This window comes from Protopterus annectens, chromosome 2.part2 (assembly GCF_019279795.1).
Source record: "Protopterus annectens isolate FY-2018-M chromosome 2.part2, PAN1.0, whole genome shotgun sequence".
Lineage (NCBI taxonomy): Eukaryota > Metazoa > Chordata > Ceratodontiformes > Protopteridae > Protopterus > Protopterus annectens.
In genome coordinates this window covers 533,546,495-533,567,008 of record NC_056730.1, presented here as the reverse complement: position 1 = coordinate 533,567,008, position 20,514 = coordinate 533,546,495, and the positions used below count along the sequence as shown (strand labels likewise).

At 38.4% G+C, this 20,514-nt stretch overlaps 1 protein-coding gene across 1 annotated transcript in view; it reads left to right on the top strand.

The window, feature by feature from the left end:
- The first annotated feature begins 8,825 nt into the window (after positions 1 to 8,825).
- The window catches only part of METTL6 (methyltransferase 6, methylcytidine), a 268,716-nt gene continuing 257,027 nt past the window's right edge, over positions 8,826 to 20,514 (top strand). Inside the window, exon 1 of the mRNA XM_044064004.1 lies at positions 8,826 to 9,182. Coding sequence (XP_043919939.1) covers positions 8,853 to 9,182 — 330 coding nt within the window. The 5' untranslated portion in view covers positions 8,826 to 8,852. The remainder of the gene's footprint in view (positions 9,183 to 20,514) is intronic.

The window sequence follows — 20,514 nt, the reverse complement described above, 5'->3', positions numbered from 1 at the left end:
GATGTGTACCTGGACTAGTAGCTTCCTCTGCTACTGGCTGACTCTGTTGGGGCAGTCTGGACTGCCCACCATGGGTTCCCTTAGACCCATGGGCAGCACTGGGTGCCCCTTTCCTGTGCAGTGATGCCCTGCATGCTAGGTGTAGGTCTCCCTTCTTCCCCAACTCCTCTGCAGTATTGCATTTTCTATCAACTAACCAGATTCTCATGTCCTCAGGGAAAGTGCTAAGGGCTTGTTCCCTCACCAAAAGGTCTGCCAGTCCTTCAAAAGTGGTGACCTGACATCCACTCACCCACCTGTGAAAGTAAGTGCTTAGTTCAGCAACATATTCGCACACACTTTCATCTGCCTTGCGTCTATGCTCATGAAACCTTTTCCTATAAGCTTCAGGTGTTAACTTAAAGCATTCTAAAAGACAGTTCTAAAAGACAGTTCTTTACAATATTATAATTTAAGCAATCAGTATCAGACAGATTAGAAATAGCAGTTACAGCTTTACCATGGAGTATGGGAGTCAGGAACTGTACTCAGAGCCCTTGGTCAACATTATACAGTTTACATACCCTCTTAAACATGTGAATGAAACTATCAAAATTATCCCCCTCTGTAAATTGTGGAAGAAATTCACTGACCTTTCTTCTTCTGGGGTTTGGTTACTCCTTTTCCCAGTACCTTCATGACTCTGGCGAAAAGTTAGCTTCTCCTTTTCATGGTGCTTCTTTCTCTCCTTCTCCTCCTCCGCCTCTAAATGTCGCAGTTTCTCATTTTCCTCAGCCACCAGATATTTCAGCCTCTCTGCTGCTTCTGTTTCCAAATGCTTGGCCTCCAGCTCAAGTCTCTCTAACTTCAAACATATTTTTAAGTGCTCTGTGGAAAGTTTGAGCTGTCCATTTTCTGAGAGTTGTACATCTGCAAGGCCAGCCTGCTTGTCCTCCTGATCGCTGGTCTGTGATGCAGCTGTGCCCAACTCTACCATCATTTCTGCTTTAGTCAGGTACCAATTCTTTAGCCTGGCACATCTCAGCAAACTGGCTCTTTGTCAGCTTGCCATACTTCTTTGCTGACATGCTTGCCTGCTCTCCCTGACTAAGCTAACAAAAAGAGTTACTTGTGATGTGAAACTCTGTTTAGTGTGTGGCTGATTGAGAGTACATACACCTTCAGTGACCACTGTACACAGGCTACAGGAATTCAATATCTACACTACTACAAGCCAATTAATATGTGATGTGGCTATTTCACCACTGCCATCCAATTAATATGTGTTGTGGATATCCCACCACTGTCCAATTAATATGCGACACCTCTGCACTGGCCCAGTAATCAAGGAGCCTCAGTCCTCACCACTGGCAACAACTAGGGGATGTACACACTGGTAGGATGACAAGTACACACACAGTAAACTACAATTTCCCTTAAGAGCACAGTCAATCTGGGGCTGGTTTCTCCCTTTTTCTCCAGATCCCCAATAAGACACCCCACTGGCACAGCTATAGGGTTAAGATCCCAGCTGAGGGGCCAAGCAGAGACCTACAGTACCCTTTCTGTCCAACCAGTGCTTGGTGTCCCTGCCCAAGTAGCTGACAAACACACACTTTGAGATTTAGTTTATATACAAACATACACACACACCTGGGAAAGGCTGGGACAGGTTTACTAGCTATGCCCCCTTCCGCCCAGACTGTAAGGTAGCTTCCACTGCCACCATTCCCTACTTATCAGCTACTATAAGGCCCTTACAAAGGGTGTCCAATCCTACTGTGTAATGTTACTGTTATGCAAATGGTAGTCTGACCAAGATTTGCAAGGCTATTTAGGAGTGACCTGTACAGTGTCACCAAATACATATGCAAGTACTCTATGAGCTTAAGGTATATCTCACAAATGGCCACAAAGGCAGGTTTAAATATATTTAATAAAAGTAATAAAATAACAAGACAGTACTCAGAGTTCAAAATCACAGGAAATATTTTAAAACAACATTGCAGGACAGTCTCAAATAAATACAGAAACACCTAAACTAATTTTTACTATATTCCTATCTGTATCTCAAAGAGATACTATGCCCTAAATCCTTACTTACAGCAATGCAAGTGCAGATAGTCTTGATGATGAGTGGATGTTCTTGCTAGGTCCAAGACAAAATACAGTCTCTCTCTGTCAGAGAGTTCTTAAATTAATATCAAAAATTACTGCTGGGTTAGCTTTGGATGACATCACTTTTTGTCACGTGACTTAAGTTTCCAAGCTAAATTCCCCATTGTAGCATTTGACATATCCTTGTGAAAAGTACATAGCCTTCAGGTGTTTGCAGTTGCTAGAAGGCATAAAACAGTAAATATGTTACAAAACAATGCAAAAGGCTCCCTAGTTCTAGACATACTGTCTCCTTACTGTATTGCAACCAACTTTTATAACACAATCGTAAAGAAATTTAATTTCAACTTATTTTCTTGAAGTTTTGCATGTTAACTCTGTATGTTCCAGTTTCTACTGTTAAAGCAGACATTTGCACAGGTGTATAGTTTATATACATTTCTGTTCTTTTCCAGTAGGGTACACTGTGGACACATCCTAGAAGCTCAGTACTGTACAAACCCTGTACAACACATACTTTTGTACCAGTAGTTTTTAATATACACACAACATATAGTTCTAATACATTTGGTAACACAAGCAATTGCATCATGCTGGTTTTCACAAATGACATATAACTATTTACAAAATTCCAGATGGCTGGGCTGGCAGTGTCTTCTTTTGTTACATTTCCATATAAATCATATTAATATTCTTAAATGACATATATTTATTTACAAAATTACAGGTAGCTGGGCTGGCAGTATTTCCCCTTGTGTCACAGTGTGATAGATTCATGTCCCTCACATCTAGAACAAACTTCCACTACATGTCAAGCAGAGTAGCACCCTTGCCACCTTCAAGGTAAACTAGATAATTGGGTGGGCAGCCTCAAAATTTTTCTCTGTGTATCTTTTCTTGACTTCCTTAAGAAGAGAGAAATTTTGAAGTAGGGTTTTTTGACTAGGCTTGAAACGATCTAAAGACTGATTGCCTAGTACATACCTATGAAGCTGTATTTCTTTTAAATGTTCTGGTTGTAACCTCCCTTCTAAGTCCACCAATTACAAATAAAGTTCCAGTTGTCACCAATAATTAAAGTACCTTGTCGAAAATGTATTATTTCCTCCCAAATACTTTTCATCCTAAACGTTTTCATCTTACGGGGAATGTAAACATAGGCCAAAGTAAACCTCCTTTGTGTCCGTAAACCTTCACTGCCTCAAATCTGCCATGATCTTTTCTTCTTTTTTATCACTGTTGGAGCCCCTATCACTCCCAGAATAATTATTATCCTCTTTCTTTGTTCCTAGTATTCACCCTGAAACCCTTGTCTTATGAAGTTCATATGTTGCATTGCTATTTGCACTCTATACTTCTTAATGTAGTCATTGCTTTTAATTTATCTGTCCTGGTAAGACCATTTAAATTCCATGTTAATATTGACAGTGCTACCATTTTCATAAGTAAATGTTATCATCATTAGTAATGAGAAACATTTTTTTAGGTAATATTCCATTTAGCAACTTATAGAAACTTGTTGCATTTGGCAAGTATAATTTCTGTGTATTATTTTTTCATCTCTTTTAGAGCTTATGCTACCTTTTTCAAATACTGTAGTCCATAACAACACATTCTAACACACACAAATAACACAGAACTGTATACGTTTAGAAAACATTTAACACTTCTAGCTGAGAGCTAAGCTTAAACAGGCTTTCCCGTTCCCCTAACTGAGGTTATTCATGCCAAAGTATATGATTTTGCCTTTATTTTTTCCAAGGGTCATGTTTAATTCCCTCCGCAGCAGAGAAACACCTGTATACGTATTTTTTCTTAGCTCTAAAAAAGTCATGACCAGCCTTCAACCTATAAACTAGTGCTATAACTGCATTTTCAGTGCTCTGTTATACCTAGAGTCATGGGGGTAGTGTTTGTATTTAGAAATTTTATGATTTCAATTTTCTGGGTTTTTTTTAGTTTATTTTTATTTATTTATTTTACATTTTTGACCAGGAGAGTCCGACTGGATACGTGTCCATTTTCAGCAGAGGCCCAGGGAGAAAAGCTCCACAAATCAGTTATAAGGAGAATTTCCCTTTTCAGTAAGGTCCATTTCATTGTCTACATTCTCTCTCTCATGGAGTCACTGAAAAGGTAATGTAGAACACAATGTTTAGTCGGTTTCTGATTGATGTGTGCCTTATGTACACATAGTTTACAGATGTTCTCTAAGCTTATGGTTTTAATTTTGTTTTATTTTAAGCTGTTAGGAAAACCAGACTCCCTTGCCAAATGTACATGCAGTAGTCTGTTTGCCTTTATATATTAGTTGTTACTGATAATTTTATTTTTTTTATTTGTCATTTGATTCATAGCAACAAAATTATCGCCCAGCTTCAGTATTACCACACACTGTTTCATTTGACATAGCACTTTTCTGTTTGTTCCTAGCTTGTATGCAGTATAACTCCTGACTTGCTATGCATTTTACTAATTACTTTCTTGTACATTTATTGCTTAATTTGTGTAAAAAGCACTCAAGACTACCTTTTTCCATTTGGAGATTTTTGCAATATTTGCTATACTCCATTTTACATTTTTACAAATATAATATGTGGTTTAAGTCTGAAAACCTTTTCAGAATTGAAAAAACACTCTATGTACAGCCAGTTTTTGTCATCTTTCCTTTGCAACTAACATATAAAGTGAGCGGGATGCTTCAGTTGTCTCACTAAGTTAACAGCTATTCTTTTTGGCTTTTCCCGGTTAGGGGTTGCCACAGCGGAACTCCAGTCCGCTAATGATTGGCGGTGGGTTTTTTACAGTGCCAAGTTGCCAGCCCGACACCCAACCTTCAAAGAAGGCACACCCATTCACGCACACACCTATCCGCACTCGACTGCGGGGAGGACATGCAGACTCCACACAGAAGGCGCTCCAGCCGAAAATCGAACAGGAGAACCTCTGCTGTGAGGCGACAACGCTAACCGCTGCACCACCGTGTCCTATCTCACTAAATTAACAGATATCATATTTCAAACCACTTTGCAGTACTTTTCTTGCCTCAGCAGTCAAATACATAGCCATAATGTAATGAAAAGCTCCAGAGTACAAAACTAATCATACATACAACATGAGATGTGAATATACAGAAAAATCAGCTGACAGCATATATAACATTGGTACAGCATGTTAGAGTAAGGCCAGATTGTGGATACAGCATTAGAAAAAAACTGAGCTGAGAGCATACATATTACAGGGAGTTACACAATGCTAGGGATTACTATAAAGTTACAGGAATTTAAACGTACATAATTTTCATTTACAGAATTGGTGTGATGTAGTTGAGTCAACTACAAGTAACCATTGGGGCGGTGTGAATGCCTTTTATTTTAATCTCAAGAGAAACAGAGGAAACAGAAGGATGAAAAGTATGAATTTTTGATAGAAAAAAGCCGATTGGCTTATGTAGAAGTGCCTGTATTTTACAAAGCAAGGGATATGGTTAACTTTTCAGCTTGATGAAGAGTACAAACGCTGCCAAGAGTCCAGAAGGTATTGTTTTAAGTGAGTTAAATATTTCTGTATTGCTGCTTTGTTTCAGGACCAGAGGGGTAAGGTTCCAGATGTTGGATATGTAGGAAGAGTAAAGTGAACCACCTGCTTTGTTTGTTTTTGTTGTGAGAAGAAAAGATTTGTCTAAGGAGTGAATTGTTCTACAGGGAGACTAATGTTGGTGAATATTTTTTAGGGATGATTAGTTTTTAGGTTTGTATATGAAGTTATGAACAGTGACAAGTTGAGAAATGTAAGGTGATGTGATAAGTCTGTCCAGTTTAAATGTCTGAGTACCAAGCCGTAATCTGTCTTAAATAGGAGGTTAGTGGCAAATTTGGCAAAATTGATCAGTATTGCTAAAGTTTGTACAACAGAGAAGCACGTAGGTTTGTAAAGCTGGGGGATGCATACAGAATGGTTGGGATTAGGTAAGTCGAAGCAATGTTTTTTCAAGCATTAACAAGAGAGATAATTGGTCCTATTGAGAAAACCAAGTTTTTTGGTGTGTTGTATGTTTGCTCAGAGAATATTTTGGGAATGAAAAGTATTACCTTTTATTTTGGGCAGTTTGAGTAGCTGAGAGCTATAGAACCAAGAGTCAGTGAAGCTAAGAGATTCCTGAGTGAGCTGTTGCAGTCCATCTGGATTCTTGGCAGAGCAAAAATGGTACTTTTGGAATGTACCTCACAAGACATCTGTAGCAGCTGGAAAGGCCACAGAAGTACCTCACAAAGAGGATTACTGGCCTCAAACAAATGCCCTACACTGACCGCCTCAAAAAACTCCAGCTTTACTCCGTAGCATATCGCCTACTCCGAGGTGATCTCTGCCTAACATATAAAGCTGTGTCAAATCCAGAGCTGCTGGACATGTTGCACCTAAAGAAATCCCAATCCCTCCAAGCTACACGCTCTAGGGACCTATACCTTGTCACCACAATAAACAGGACATGCTGGAGGGATAGTTTCCTGTCCCAGAGATTTCCTATACTCTGGAACAAGCTACCCATCTATGTCAAGCAAAGTTCTTCATTAGCACTCTTCAAGAAAAATCTTGATGAGTGGATGGGAAATAGGAAATACACCCCGGGGATCACTTCTGTGTCTCTGCTGGACAGTGGCACAGGAAAATAACTTTCTTGGGTGGCGTAAGCTATGAACTTGCTGGCTAGGCTTACATAGGCCCTTGGACTGATAGCCTAGTACCTACCTATTAACCTATGAGTGTTTGCTTACAGACTAGAGAGCACTGATGGATATGTTAAATAGAAGGGGGTCAAGGATGGATCCTTAAGAGACATAGTAACTGAAAGATAGGAAGAAAATTAATCTTCCTGTTTAACTGCTTGTAATCTGTTACAGCAGTGGCCTTAGAGCAACTGGTGCCCTAGGCAAAAGGGCTCCACGGCGTCCCCCCCACCACATCACCCGGTGCCCACATCCAGGTCTACCTACCCCAAATAAGTACTGGAAAAGCACCCCTGCTAGAGCGGCGCCCTAGGCGGACGCCTAGTTGGCCTATGCCTAAGGCCAGCTATGATCTGTTAGTGACATGAGTGAAACCATGTAAGAGAAAGCTGTGTAAGACCTAGGGAATATAGTTTATGAAGAAGTAATTAGTGGAAAACCGTTTCAAAAGTCTTAGAGAGATTCAGGAAAGTGCAGAGACTAAGTCCTCAGTGTTTCGTCTTTGATTGACAGTGTTGGTGAAACTGAGAAGATAGGGTTACTGCTGTGGTGAGGGTCGAATGCGTGCTATGATGAGGACAGAAGATTACTTTTCTCAGTTATATTTGAGTAACTGAGATTGGATGCACTTTTCCAGTACTTTGGATAGGGATGATAAGATGGCCGTGTGTCTGTAGTGGGACATCTTGGTAGAGTAGCTGCCTTTGTGTGTGGTTAGGATTGAATGACTATTGCCACAGAGCAGGCATTTAGCATTCTTGCGCAGACCATTTAATCAAGATGGCAACTGGGTAAGCTAAGGCATCAGCTGCAATTTTGAGGTACTCTTCAGGCAAGTTATATAGAGCTAGTGTAGTTGGCTTAAATTTAAGAAGATGCTTTTTGATTGTGGAGGTGGGAACTGGATGGAAGGACTTTGTGGTGTGCTGGTTGTTGAATTATAGAGTGACTAGCAGATTGGTTGTGGCATGGCTGTTGAGAAGAGAGAATACTGTGTGTGTGTCTAGTGAAAGGTAAACTGACCTGCAGTGCTGAAAAGCCAAGAGTTTGTTTAAGGTGTGATATGGCTAGGATTTACAAGTTTATTAGTAGATGACCAGAAGAGTTTGGGGTTATTTTTGGTGTATGTTTTGAAAGTATAGTATGTTATTTTATCCAGTATGATTTTATATTTGACACTGTTTCTGATGGAACTGTAATTTTGGAAGGTTGCCTGGGTTTTGTTTTGCTTCCAGATCAGCCCTGATTTTTTTTTTTTTTTTTTGGTAAGTCTGGTTAGCCAAGGGGCTGAATTGGATTTTACTGTTTAGTTCTAAGAGGAGTGTAATCATTGAGAATATTTACCAGTTTTTCCTGGCCTGTTTCTTAAATGTTATCTGTTTCCATACACTGATGACACTGATTATATGCAGAGTGGATGTCAGAGTTGGCATGCTGAAAGAATCACAATGAAAAGTAGTCAGAACAGGTTATGCAGAAGAAAGTAGGTTAGCAAGAGATTAAGTTTTATGTCCACAGAGAGGGATAGCAGTTGCATTTTCCTAGAGTCATGTAACATACTTTTAGTTCTGATTGGAAAATGAGATGAGGAGTGGTCTTTAAGAAAAGTAGGAAAGGATTTTTTTATGTTCTGGCAAACAAAATGCATTTCAGCTCTCAGTCAGCATTTTATTTTCCTTTGGACATTATGGAAATAAATTCTGATGAAATGTGCTCAAGTTCATGACTTGGAGCTAAGATAAAACACAAATACATGAATTTTAAAATAATCCTTATAATGTTTCTGTGTAATATAATTTGTTTTTGTAGCTGTAAGAAGGCATGCTGAGGTGTGCACATGCACGCACAATCGCACACTTGAAAGGCACTTGCTTGATGGACTTGTGCCTCCTAGTACCCTGTGTGCTTGGTAGTATCTGCACTGAACACACCCCAGCACATCTTACTAACTACTTTTACAATAAGCAAACTGTTTCCACTTGTAAAAATTGTACATTTTTCTCTGCAGGAGTTGGAAGGATCGGTCACATGGGAGACAATACAGCATTTGATGGATTAAATGATTGCAAACTGCAGTCTGAAGAAAAGTATCCAGTGATTGATAAAAATGCTTCTAACACACTGGTTTGCACAGATGCTCCTTTTCAAAAGACAGGACACTACTTGAGGACCCTTACACCAGAGGAGCTGCAGAAACTTGAAAATGACAAGACTTGCATTAGTGATTTTAAACAAAATAAATTGGAGCAGGATGCTCAGAAAAACTGGGATTTGTTCTATAAGAGGAATAGTACTCATTTCTTTAAAGACAGGCACTGGACAACAAGAGAATTTGAAGAACTGAAAGGATGCAGAAAGGTTAGTTATCTTTGTGTTTCTCTTGTTCTATATTATTGCTATTTAATGTAGCAGCATTGTTTTTTTTCACAGTAGACCATTTTGACAGCATTTTTTGTTTTAGTTTGAAACTTGTTTTAATTCCTTGAGACCTGATCATAATTTGAGTGGGGGGTGGAAGTGGGGTATCGGTTGTAATATAAAATACCATTGTAAACTCTGCAAGGCTCAGGATTAGAAGAATTGAAAATGTGCATAACACATACCATATGTATTTATTTACTTTATAGATTATTGGACAGTTTTAAGGATAGAAAGCTCTCACTACATAAATGCACATACATGTTCACTTGGATGTTAACATTAATTCAGGCTAAGAAGGGCATTTTAATTGATTCCTATTTGTGATCTTGAGTTTGGAATAATTGACAAACTAAAAGGCACCAAATAACAATCCATACATAATTCAGTGACGAAGCAGTGGTTGGTAACAGGACACAGTAATGGGGATTACCTGTCTGTCTTAATAAGCATTTCCAGTGGTGTTTCAAAAGGCTGTGTATTGGGGCCAGCCACCTCATACTGGACTGTTCTTTTCAAGTTAAAAAAAAAAAAGAAAGAAAATGGGCCTCTGGGTAACCAGATATGTTGAAGAAACAGAATTGCTTCAATATGAGAGGCAATAAAGGTCTCCAGGATGATCTACGCAAAATAAACAATTAGCACAGTATTACTTAACTGCCTTTAATACCAGTAAATGTAATGTCATGAAACCTGACAAAAAGAACATAAAGTACAATTAGAAAATGGCAAAATCGTAAAAATATGTCATGATTAAAGATCTGGGAGCATTGATAGCAGTTTAAACTTTGACCAGTATTTGGACACCAGAATTAGAAAAGCATAGGCATATTCTGTAGCTCGTCTGATTCCAAAAGGCACATCTGTAGTCCTCTGATCATCTTCTTGCTTCCTGTTTAAATCATTGAAGTTCAGTTGAATGAAGATTCTACTTGCTGATTTTAAACTGGTCAGTATTCAACCCGCAGAACAAAATTATAAATAAGTGTCCTCCTGCATCCATACCCCCTGTTAACACTAAATTTGTGTATACCAACTTTGTGGTCACTTAAACACAATAAAGAGAACAGCCTTTCAAAAAACAAAGGAATCACTGCCAGCACACACTTAAAAAACACACACAAATAGTGATTTCCTATTAAAACAGTGATCAGCTGAGTTTAGCATTGGGGAACTAAACTCAGTTTGTGGAGTCCTCATTGAATTGGGACTTGTGGAGGTGTTAAGGCATCTGATTACACAATTTCAGAACAGTCATAGGAAAGGGCATTTTGCTTTTACAACTACAGTATGGCCAGCCACTATTTGCTGCTGCCTCAGACCAAAACACTTTAACACTGCAAGCAATCTCCAATTAAGTATGCTGTTTCATTGCCAAATTCTCTGAATATGAGCACCATTGTCTTACTGTCTTGAAAGACAAAATGGCTGTCTATACAAATCAGAGTAAACTTCCTCCTTGTGATTATGCTGTTCAAACTCTTCCACTTGGGCATCCCATCTCCACTTACCATGAATTGCAGGAACCCCATGCTATAAACGTGGGAGCCAATCCACGGTTGGACCAACACTTCACATACCCAAAGTGGAAATTAAACTAATTTGACTTCAGCTTTTTGGTTCTGGTACTTTAACTGTGGCAATCTGTCCCAAAAGATATCGGCAGCATCTCTAATTACTATTACTTCTGCTCTAGAAAGCTTAAAAATCAAGGTTCAGACCTGTGGCCGCCTTGCTGTGAGAAAAAATGTGTGGCATAACTGAAAAAAAAAAGTGTTATTTACTTAAAAAGATTAATATTAATTTCCAGCTTGAATGAACATTTTAATTACTTTGACGGTTTTAAAACAATAGTGTAGGATTTAGTAGAGTAAACCAATAACACACAACTACACATACACACCATGCACACATGTATATATAAACAAACACGTGTATGTGTGTATGTATGTATATATATAAATAAATCACCACCATATAAAATCCAGATGTCGTTTAATAAGATGAGCGCTTTCACAAACGCTGTTGCTTCATCAGATAACATCCAAAAATACATTCCACATTTATACTTCCCCCATACATTCCACATTTATACTTCCCCCATCAACCTAAAGATTCAGTAAGGGCAATGTGCATTCTATGTCACTAGGTAACAGATAATACATTCATTAACCTTATAATCACCATACTCTAAAGGCATGATACATATAAAATGTATATTCAATATTATAAAAACATGTATTTATCTATGTGCATATTCATGAACAATCATAAAAACATATTAAACTGCAACTGTATTCATATGTAATAAAATAGCATATAACATGTAACAAAATATAAAACACAGAAAAAATACATAAAAACCATGATGCACATATTCACAAATATTATTTTCTCAACGTATGTGCTGTTAAAGTAGGCTTAATCGAAATATGGTCATTCAGTCCTGAGAATGAGTGTGCTCTCAGCCTCAGGATCCACCTAAGTGCCACCTGCTCTGTCTTATTAACTATGTCCCCTTTCCTGTCATTCTGCTTCAAAACCTCAAGGACTAAAACCTTAAACTTATGTTCATTGCCTGTGTTTTTCATATGTTTGGCTGTTGCACTATGTTTCAAGCCTCTATGGGCAATATAAGTGATCTTGAACTCTTTCCCTAAGTCGCCTGTTGGTTTTGCCCACTTAGAATGAGGGTCAGGATCACACTGTGCTAGGTAGACCATATCCTTGGTATTGCAATCAGCACAGGCCATCAACCTATGCTCTTGCCTTGTGACTGGATGTATAAACATATCTGTTTCATCTATGTGTTCACAATACCCACATTTCCACATCCCATTCTCAATTTCCATGCCACCTGCACTATCTACAGGCCTGGAATAACATAATCTATATCCAAGTGATTTCTTATTCCTTTAGCCATATTTAGGTTTTGCCCCAACTAGACTTGTTATCTTGGGATCTACTTGCAGAACATGCCAGTACTTTCCAAATATGTTTTTAAGCTGTTGGTCATCAGTGGAGTAAGTTAGCGTGAACCTCATTTCGTATAACCTTGCCCATACCTTCCCCATATTTTTCACATTGTGTGGAAAAAATATGGTTTACCCATTGTACCCCTATTTTTCTCACTAATTCTTGCATCCTTTGTATATCATCTATCTTGTACCCCCTTTGTATGAAATCAGCCTCCATTTGTTCCAATTCTCTATCAAAATCCATATCATTCACTGTTAACCTACTTGTGCTAACCATCTGTGCTTTTAATACATTGTTGAAAACATGTTTAGGGTGCATATTAGTTTGATGCACAAAAGTAGGATGAAAACTGTCTTTCCTATGCATCATGGTTTGAAACTCCCCATGTTGATTCTTAAATATTACAATATCTAAGAAATCAATGGAGTATAAGGAACATTTAGAGGTAAACTTTAAGAATGGTGTACTGTTGTTAACGAATTCCATAAAGGAGGAGAGCTGCTCCTGCATCCCTAACCATATTATAAACAAGTCATCCACGAATTGGTAATAAAATCTGATATGTGCACTATATGATGAATTCAGAACATACTTTCCTTCCCCTACCATGACCAGGTTGGCGTAGCTATTAGCACATGGCGTGTCCATAGCTATGCTAGAAACCTGTCTATAGTATTTGCCTTCAAAGGCAAAAATGTTGTACTCCAATATTAGAGTTCCTAAAGAACACAGTAATTCCACTTTACTGGAATCATACAGTCCTTGTCTAAGTAAAATCTCTCTCACCATTTCCACCCCTTCTACATTGGGGATAGATGTAAATAATGAGGTCACATCCATAGTAACGAATAGTAGTGAAGATGTACCCATATCTGTATTTTCTTTAAAAAAACACATCCAAGTCTTTCAGAAAATGTTCAGAATCTCTTAACACAGAGGAGTGCAACTCCACTACAGGATGGAGATATTTCTTCACACAGATTAAGATGGGCTCAGTCACCCATCCTGTCCCTGCTACAGTGGGTCTAAATGGACGTTTCAAAGAGTTCTTGTGAATTTTAGGTAAGCCATTAAAAGATGGAATTAGTAGTTTAAACACTACTAAATAGTAGAGTAACTCTTTTGTCATATAGCCATTCTCAAAATACTCATTCAGTATTCCCATTAACTGTTGTTCCATATCTTCTATATTTTAAAAACCCATCTTCTCATAGGTCATAGCATCCTGTAACATCTCATTAATACAATCAACATAATAAGTCCTGTTCATGACGGCCACTAAACCACCCTTATTAGCTGGGTTAATCATTATGCTGGTGTTATTTTGCAAGGCTACTAGAGCTTTTCTTTCATTCATAAAACCCTTCTTCCTTTTATTACTCCCTAATGTAGCATATAACTCATCCTCACAGATCTCATGCTTTAATACTAGAACTTTCTCAGAATAGCAACCACATTTTCACTCAGGTTTAAATAACTTAAAATGCTCTTATGACTCTATTAAAATAAGATCACATCTTCAAAATGACGTAATGTCACCTCATTAAAATTAAACATATATTTAAAACAAACTTAATATTTTAAGTTCTCCTTCAGTCGTGGGTAAATATCTGCAGCCAGAAAGTTGCCACTTTAATTCTCTTACTTCTGGAATATTATTTATATCTAAACCTAAATGGGCATCAACTTGTTCTAACACAACAAACTCAAATTTACAAAAGTCCTTACAGAATGCTTTGTGTTTTTATTCTTATTACCTTGGTTGTGTTCACTGCAGTGGTGGTGCTGCGGTAGCATTGTCGCCTCACAGTAAGACGTTGTCCTGTTCGATTCTTAGCTAAAGTGTCTTCTGTGTGGAGATATGCGTGAATGGACATACCTTTGTTGAAGGTTGTGCGTCAGGGCTGGCAACTCGGCACGTAAAAATCTGCTGCCAATCATTAGCGGACCGGAGTTCCACTGTGGCGACCCCTAACCGGGAAAAGCCGAAAGACACAACAACAACATTAGCTTGGTTGTGTTCACTAATCCTTTTAGAAAACTTTCTATTATTCTTTTCTATGTAAAAACACTCACATGAAATGCATGTAGCAAAATAAATTGTGTTACTTGATTTACAGTTATAATAGCCATGAAGAAAAATTCCCTGTTGATTGTTTTAAAACACTTAACCCAGTACTAATAAGACTACAACGTTTACAATATTCACATTTAAAGCTTCCTTTAAGTTTAATCTCATTCTTTTTAGAAAAGTTGCCTCTCTGCCGATTTCAGTGCCTGTCTTTTTATGGCAAAGTGTTAGACTTGAGCCCACAATGTTACTTAAATTAAGATTACCTTGTATTACTTTCTAATTGTCCACCAGTACTGATTTAAGAGCAAATCCCTCATGACTAATGGGTAACAGAAAAGATGCACTAAAATCATTATCTGTGTATTTATGTGCATCCATGGGTACAAAACCTGCTTTTAATATAGCAGAGACTTTGTTATATCTGTTACTAAGGACCTCTTTAATTATTTCATCAATTTTGTCACCTGGATAATTTCTTGCTAAAAATAAATTCTTAAATTCAAAAGTGAATCTAAAGTATTAGTCATCCTCACTAATAATCCTAGATAATCTAATAGTTTGACCACGAACGATGTTAAACTTCATAAATCTAGAATGCTGACTAGTGAAGTCCAAGTAATTATTTGTGAATGTTTCTTTTCATAACCGTTAGAGTAAAATCACTTGTGATACATATTAACAGTTAATTCTAAATCTTAAAAGTGTACCTCTCCCTTACTGCCAGTAGTAAAATTAAGCAAAATCTATACTTGAATTAATATTAAAAAAAAAGATGTCAAACTCTTCATAACTTCCATTCCAAATGTATTTATTTATTTAGTTGACATTTGTTAACCAGGATAGTCCATTTGAGCACAACCCCCTTTTCAGTGGAGGCCTGGGGAGAAAAGCTCCACAGTACAAATAAGCAAAAAAGTTTACAAATCTGAAGATTAATACAGTGAAAAATTTGCAATAAAACAGTTAAATAAATGTAGATAAAGCTCCACAATACAATATATTAAGTGGCATTATAACATTGAAGAAAAAACATAGCAAAGAAATATACAATAAAACATTTGAATAAATTTATGTAACACATTGGGTTATCTTCAGAGGATAATTGTACAGTACAGAGCAGTTAAGGGAGTTAATGTAGTAGGGAAGGGACGAATAGAGAGGATAATGATAAAGAAAGGAGTGGGTTCATGTGGGATGATTACAGAGGCAAATCCATGTGCTATTAAGGTACTTTTTGAGAGTTTTCTTGAATTTGTGGATGTAGGAAATGTTTATAAGGTTCATGGGGAGCTTGTTCCATGCAAGAACAGGTAAGTAGCTGTAGAGATTCCATCCAGTAGATTTTTTAGGTTTGTGAATTTGTAAGAGACATTAGTCAGCGCTTCTGAGGGATCGAGGGGGCTTATAGAGAGAGACAAGTGAGGAAATGTTAGGGCAAGAAGGAGGCCGCCTTCAAAATAGTATGGATAATGAGAAGTTTGGTAAATAAGAGTTGGTTAGGAAACTCTAGCCAGCTGTGTGTCTGGAAAGCATGTCAGTGGTGTGATCTTGAGGGCAGATTGGTTACAAATCTAGCAACTTTACTGTAGGTGGTTTCAAGTTTGGAAAGAAGTGAAGACTGTAAGTTGGTTAAAAATTGAGAGCTGTAAAAGAGGTTGGGGAGAAGGTAAGCTTGGGCTAGAGAGATCCTGGAGTTGGGTGTGAGGAACCTTTTGTTTCTGTAGAGCAAACCAAGCTTTCGGTGGGTTTTTCTTGATGCAGTTAAGTACATGAAGGTCAAATTTTAGTTGATTGTCCACTATTACTCCAAGTAGTTTAGTGTGTGATTCAACTATTATCATGATGTTGTTGAGGGAAGAGATGGTGAATGAGGATTTAAGATGGTAAACAGCTTTTGGGAGGAAGAGAAATGTTGTCTTTTTAGGGTTTAGTATGAGTTGGTTGTTAGTAAGCCATGTTTCAGTGAGGTTGAAGGATGTTTGTGTCAGGGTTAGTAGGTCAGTGGGACTGTTAGCAATAGAAATGATGGTGGAGTCATCTGTGTAGTGTATGAGAGAAGACTGAGGACGGGATGTGTGAAATTGGTTAGTAAAAATGTTAAAAAGGAGGGGGCCTAAAATAGAGCCTTGAGGGACACCCATTTTGATGGAGAGAAAAGTAGAATGAGCAAAGCGCTATTTTACAGATTGCAGTCTGTCTGTAGCTATTGAACCAGGAGATAGTTGCTGAGGAGAGGTTGAGTTGAGAGAGTTTGGAGAGGAAGATGGAGTGAGAAACAGTATCAAAGGCTTTGGAGAGATCTAAAAAGATGCAAGACAATAGTTTATTACTGTCTCTAGATAGGGAAATGGAGTTAGTAAAGGAAATAAGTGCAGTAGTGGTGCTGTGGAGAGGGCGGAAGCCATGTTGAGTAGGGGTAATTAAGTTTTCATGAGTAAGATAAGCTGAGATTTGTTTATAAACACAGTGCTCAAGAATTCTGGAGAGGGGAGACAGTGTTGGCAATAGGTCGATAACTAGAGCTCAACAGAATTTCCACCTTTGTGGCTTGATATATAGTGTAGAACTTTTTCCAGAGGGCAGGAACAGTGGATTCACTAATTGAGTGGTTTATGAGGATGGAGACAGGATATGCCATGCCGTCAGCAGCAGCTTTTAGGAAGAGAGGTGGCAGGTTGTCAGCTGAAGGGCAACCTGGTTTGTTTGATAAGTTTTTTGATGTAGCTGGTTTGAATGGGTTTTAGTGAGAAAGAACTGTTTTGTAGTTGGGGATGGTAGGGGGTGTGGGGCTGGTTGGTTGGACGGTTTGCATAAGTTTGCTGATGGTGTCTGTGAGGTATGAATTGAAAATTGAAGTAGTTTCAAGGGGTGTGTTATTGGGGCAGGGGTTGGGAGTTGAGGGATTTCCTGGGTGGAGAATTTTGTTGACAGCATTCCAAAATGTTTTAGGGTTCCCTGGGTTCAGTATCTTGGGGTGAGGGGCAATAGTTCTTTTTGTCAGAGTTTGTGCTTTTGGTTAAATTTCAGAGTTCCCTCTGTTGTTGGTAATGTGTGGGAGATTTAATCTTAGTCCAGAGTTTCCAGGCACAATCTCTATTATGGATAAGAGACTGAGTAGAATTGGAAAGCCAAGGGGAACACCATGATTTGACTCTGACGGTTCTGAAGGGGCAAGAGAGTTCAGAATATTTAGGAAGATGGAGTTGAACTGAAGGACAGCTTCATCTAGAGGTAGGGAAGAAAGGTAAGACCAGTCAATAGCAGAGAGAGAATTATTGAATGTATCCAGGTTGAAGTTTGTTAGCATTCGGCACTCATTACATTTATGAGGTCTAGAGAGGCGGGGGGAGAATCTTTGGACATGTATATGGGAGTCGTCACTGACTTGAGTCTGGTAGGGATTCAGGGTAGTGATAGAGGTCAGGCTTAGAGACAAGTATCCAATCCAAAATAGAGCAGGTATTTGTGGGTTTATGATGAAAAGTGGGTGAAGAGATAAGTTGGGTGTATCTGTATAGGATTATGCTGGTGGTGGGAGAGTTAGAGATGAGGGTGAGTCAGTTGATATTAACATCATCTAGTATTATTGTTTCATTATGTAAATTGTCAGACTTCCACTGTAAGATTTGTTCTAATAGGGGTATGTTCTGCCCAGGGGTATATAGAAGGGGACTGTGATTAGAGTTTTATGATTGTTGAGTTTGCAGTTGGCAGTAGTTCAGCTGGGTAAAAGTGGGGGAGGGTTAGTTGGGGGAGATATGCATAGAAGGTGAGAGTACATAATGGCCACGCCTCCGCCTTTTTTGTGCACTCTGTCCAAGCATAGAATGTTGTACCTTGTTGGGGGGGGGATTCTTTGTCTAAATTATGTGGTTTGAGCCATCGTTTAAGAAAGACCAATTATGTTGGGGGAGTACTGGGCTACCCAGGTGTGGAATTCAGTTATCTTGTTAAGAATGCTATGGATATTGATTGAATAGAGAGAGAGATGTTTGAGACTAGGTTTAGGTACCTGCTGAACTGTTTGTGAGGTATAGGTAGGACTAGATGAATTGGAGCATGGGCCAGTGTTTGGCAGAATGTCACCTGAGAGTTGAAGGATGTTTAGTGGAAGGAAGAGAAGTGATGTATAGGGGTAGGGTGAGTGAAATTTCTGTTTAATTATGTAGAATGAGGGGCATTTTGGAGACAGTTTTATTTGGGGGAGATTGAATTCGGTACATGAGAAGAGTGAAGGAGAAAAAAGAGAGGTGTAGTGGCTGCTGGTTTCAGTTGTGTTATGAGAGGATGTGAAAGAAGAGGGGAGTAGGTTAAGCTGAATGTGGTAGGACGTTAGGTTGCTTAGGAAGAGAAGAAAGGGAGGAACATAGTGGAAGATGATGAGAATATGAAGGGGGGTAGATGTTTGATAGAGGGAAGGTGTGTAGTAATAGTCGGCTAGAGGGGGGGATCAGAGCAGTGAGCAATGGTGAGATGAGTTAGTTGTAGTGAGTTGAAGTGGGAGGGGTTATTTTATGAGGGACAGGTTGCAATTGGTTGGGGAATACAGGAAGTTGGGGATCAGCGAGGGTGGGGTAAGGATGGTTAACAGCAAAGGTAATGGAGTAGGTGGGAATGGGGGTAGGGTAGGGGAGTGGAGAGAGCCCAAGTGAAGCAATGGCGAATGGAGTGGGCAGAAACTTTGAGGCTTGACCACAGTAGAAACGATCAGTTAGCAATGTGTGCCACAAGACAGTGGAACAGTTAAGAGTAGGCAGTTCCTTGAGGTAAGAAATTATGCAGGTAGTAGCAACCTAACACTTGCTGCTTAATAGTTCTGTACAGTTTTACAGCTCTTCGTGTTAACAATTGCTAAAAAGAGAGAAGAGGAATGGAGGGAGAAAGTTCAGAGGAATGGAGGGAGAAAGTTCAGGGGAAGGGGGAGAGGAGTCCAGCAATATTTGTTTGAGTTAGTGAGCATGCCACTAATCAAATAAGCACTAAAGTGTTTCACTACAGAAACTTGCCTAGTATACCAGGAAGATTACTGAAACTAGTTTCCCTACAGGTGAGCCTTGAAGTCTTGTATTTCTTGCCATGAGGAAGCTAGTACACCAGGATAAATTGTCAGTAAAATGCCTATATAGTGACACTGTCTGAAAACACTTTAACTTAGTGAGGATTTTTTTCTCCCACCAGCATAAAATGAGGTTGGCAAACCAGTGCCATACAGCCACCCACAGCCACCCCTGAAGTTGGTGATATAAAACATTATCAAACATGAAAAAATGTTTAAAACTAGTTATAATAATAAACAGAGTATTTTAATATTGTCAAATTTAGTGTATACATACAAATATTTCAAGCAAGGGCATTAATGCCCTTCTAGGCTGGCAATATGCCAAAACACTTGTTCCCATAGTAAGTGTCCAGGCTATTCTTAAAAATATCTAAACTAGTACTTGTTTTACTGTAATGTGGTAGACTGTTCCATGCATCAGCTGCTCTGTCAGAGAACCAATCAGTACTGTTCTCATTCCTATAGAATCTTCTACATAAGTTGATGATTCTCTAGTAATTTTTGATAAACCCAAACATTCCAAGAGATAGTTGTCTCTAAATGCCCTATATACCTGAATAAGATATCCTCTTAGATGTCTATATGAGACACTGTAGAAGTTCAGATATTTTAGTATTTCATAATAACTTACATTTTCACATCTATGGATGCCTTTGTTATATTTCTGCTGTACTCTTTCCAGTTTATTCATGCTTGTTTTCTTATATGGTTTCCATGTTGTTATTCTCTACTCAAGTTTGGGTCTGATGTAACTAACAAATAATGACTTCAACATTTCTGATCTTCTAAACTTTATAAATCTTTTTATACAACCTATAGTTCTATAACTATAATTAACTAATTGGTTGATATGATTAGAAAATATATATGATATGATTTGAAAAGCTCAACGCTGGATCTACCCATATACCCAGGTCCTTAAGTGAATCTACCATTTTAATTACTGTGTGCTGTATTAAATATTCACCTTTCAATTTGTCTCCCAAATCTTATATGCTTAGTTTTTGATGTATTTATCAGCATATTATTCTCCTGTGCACAAATGGTCAATTTAGTAAAGTTCTTTTGCAGGTGTGCCTTCATCTGTAACACATGAAATCAGTTTACCCATTTTCAGGTCATTTGCATATCGATTGTCGAACACCTCAGCTGAAATTGTT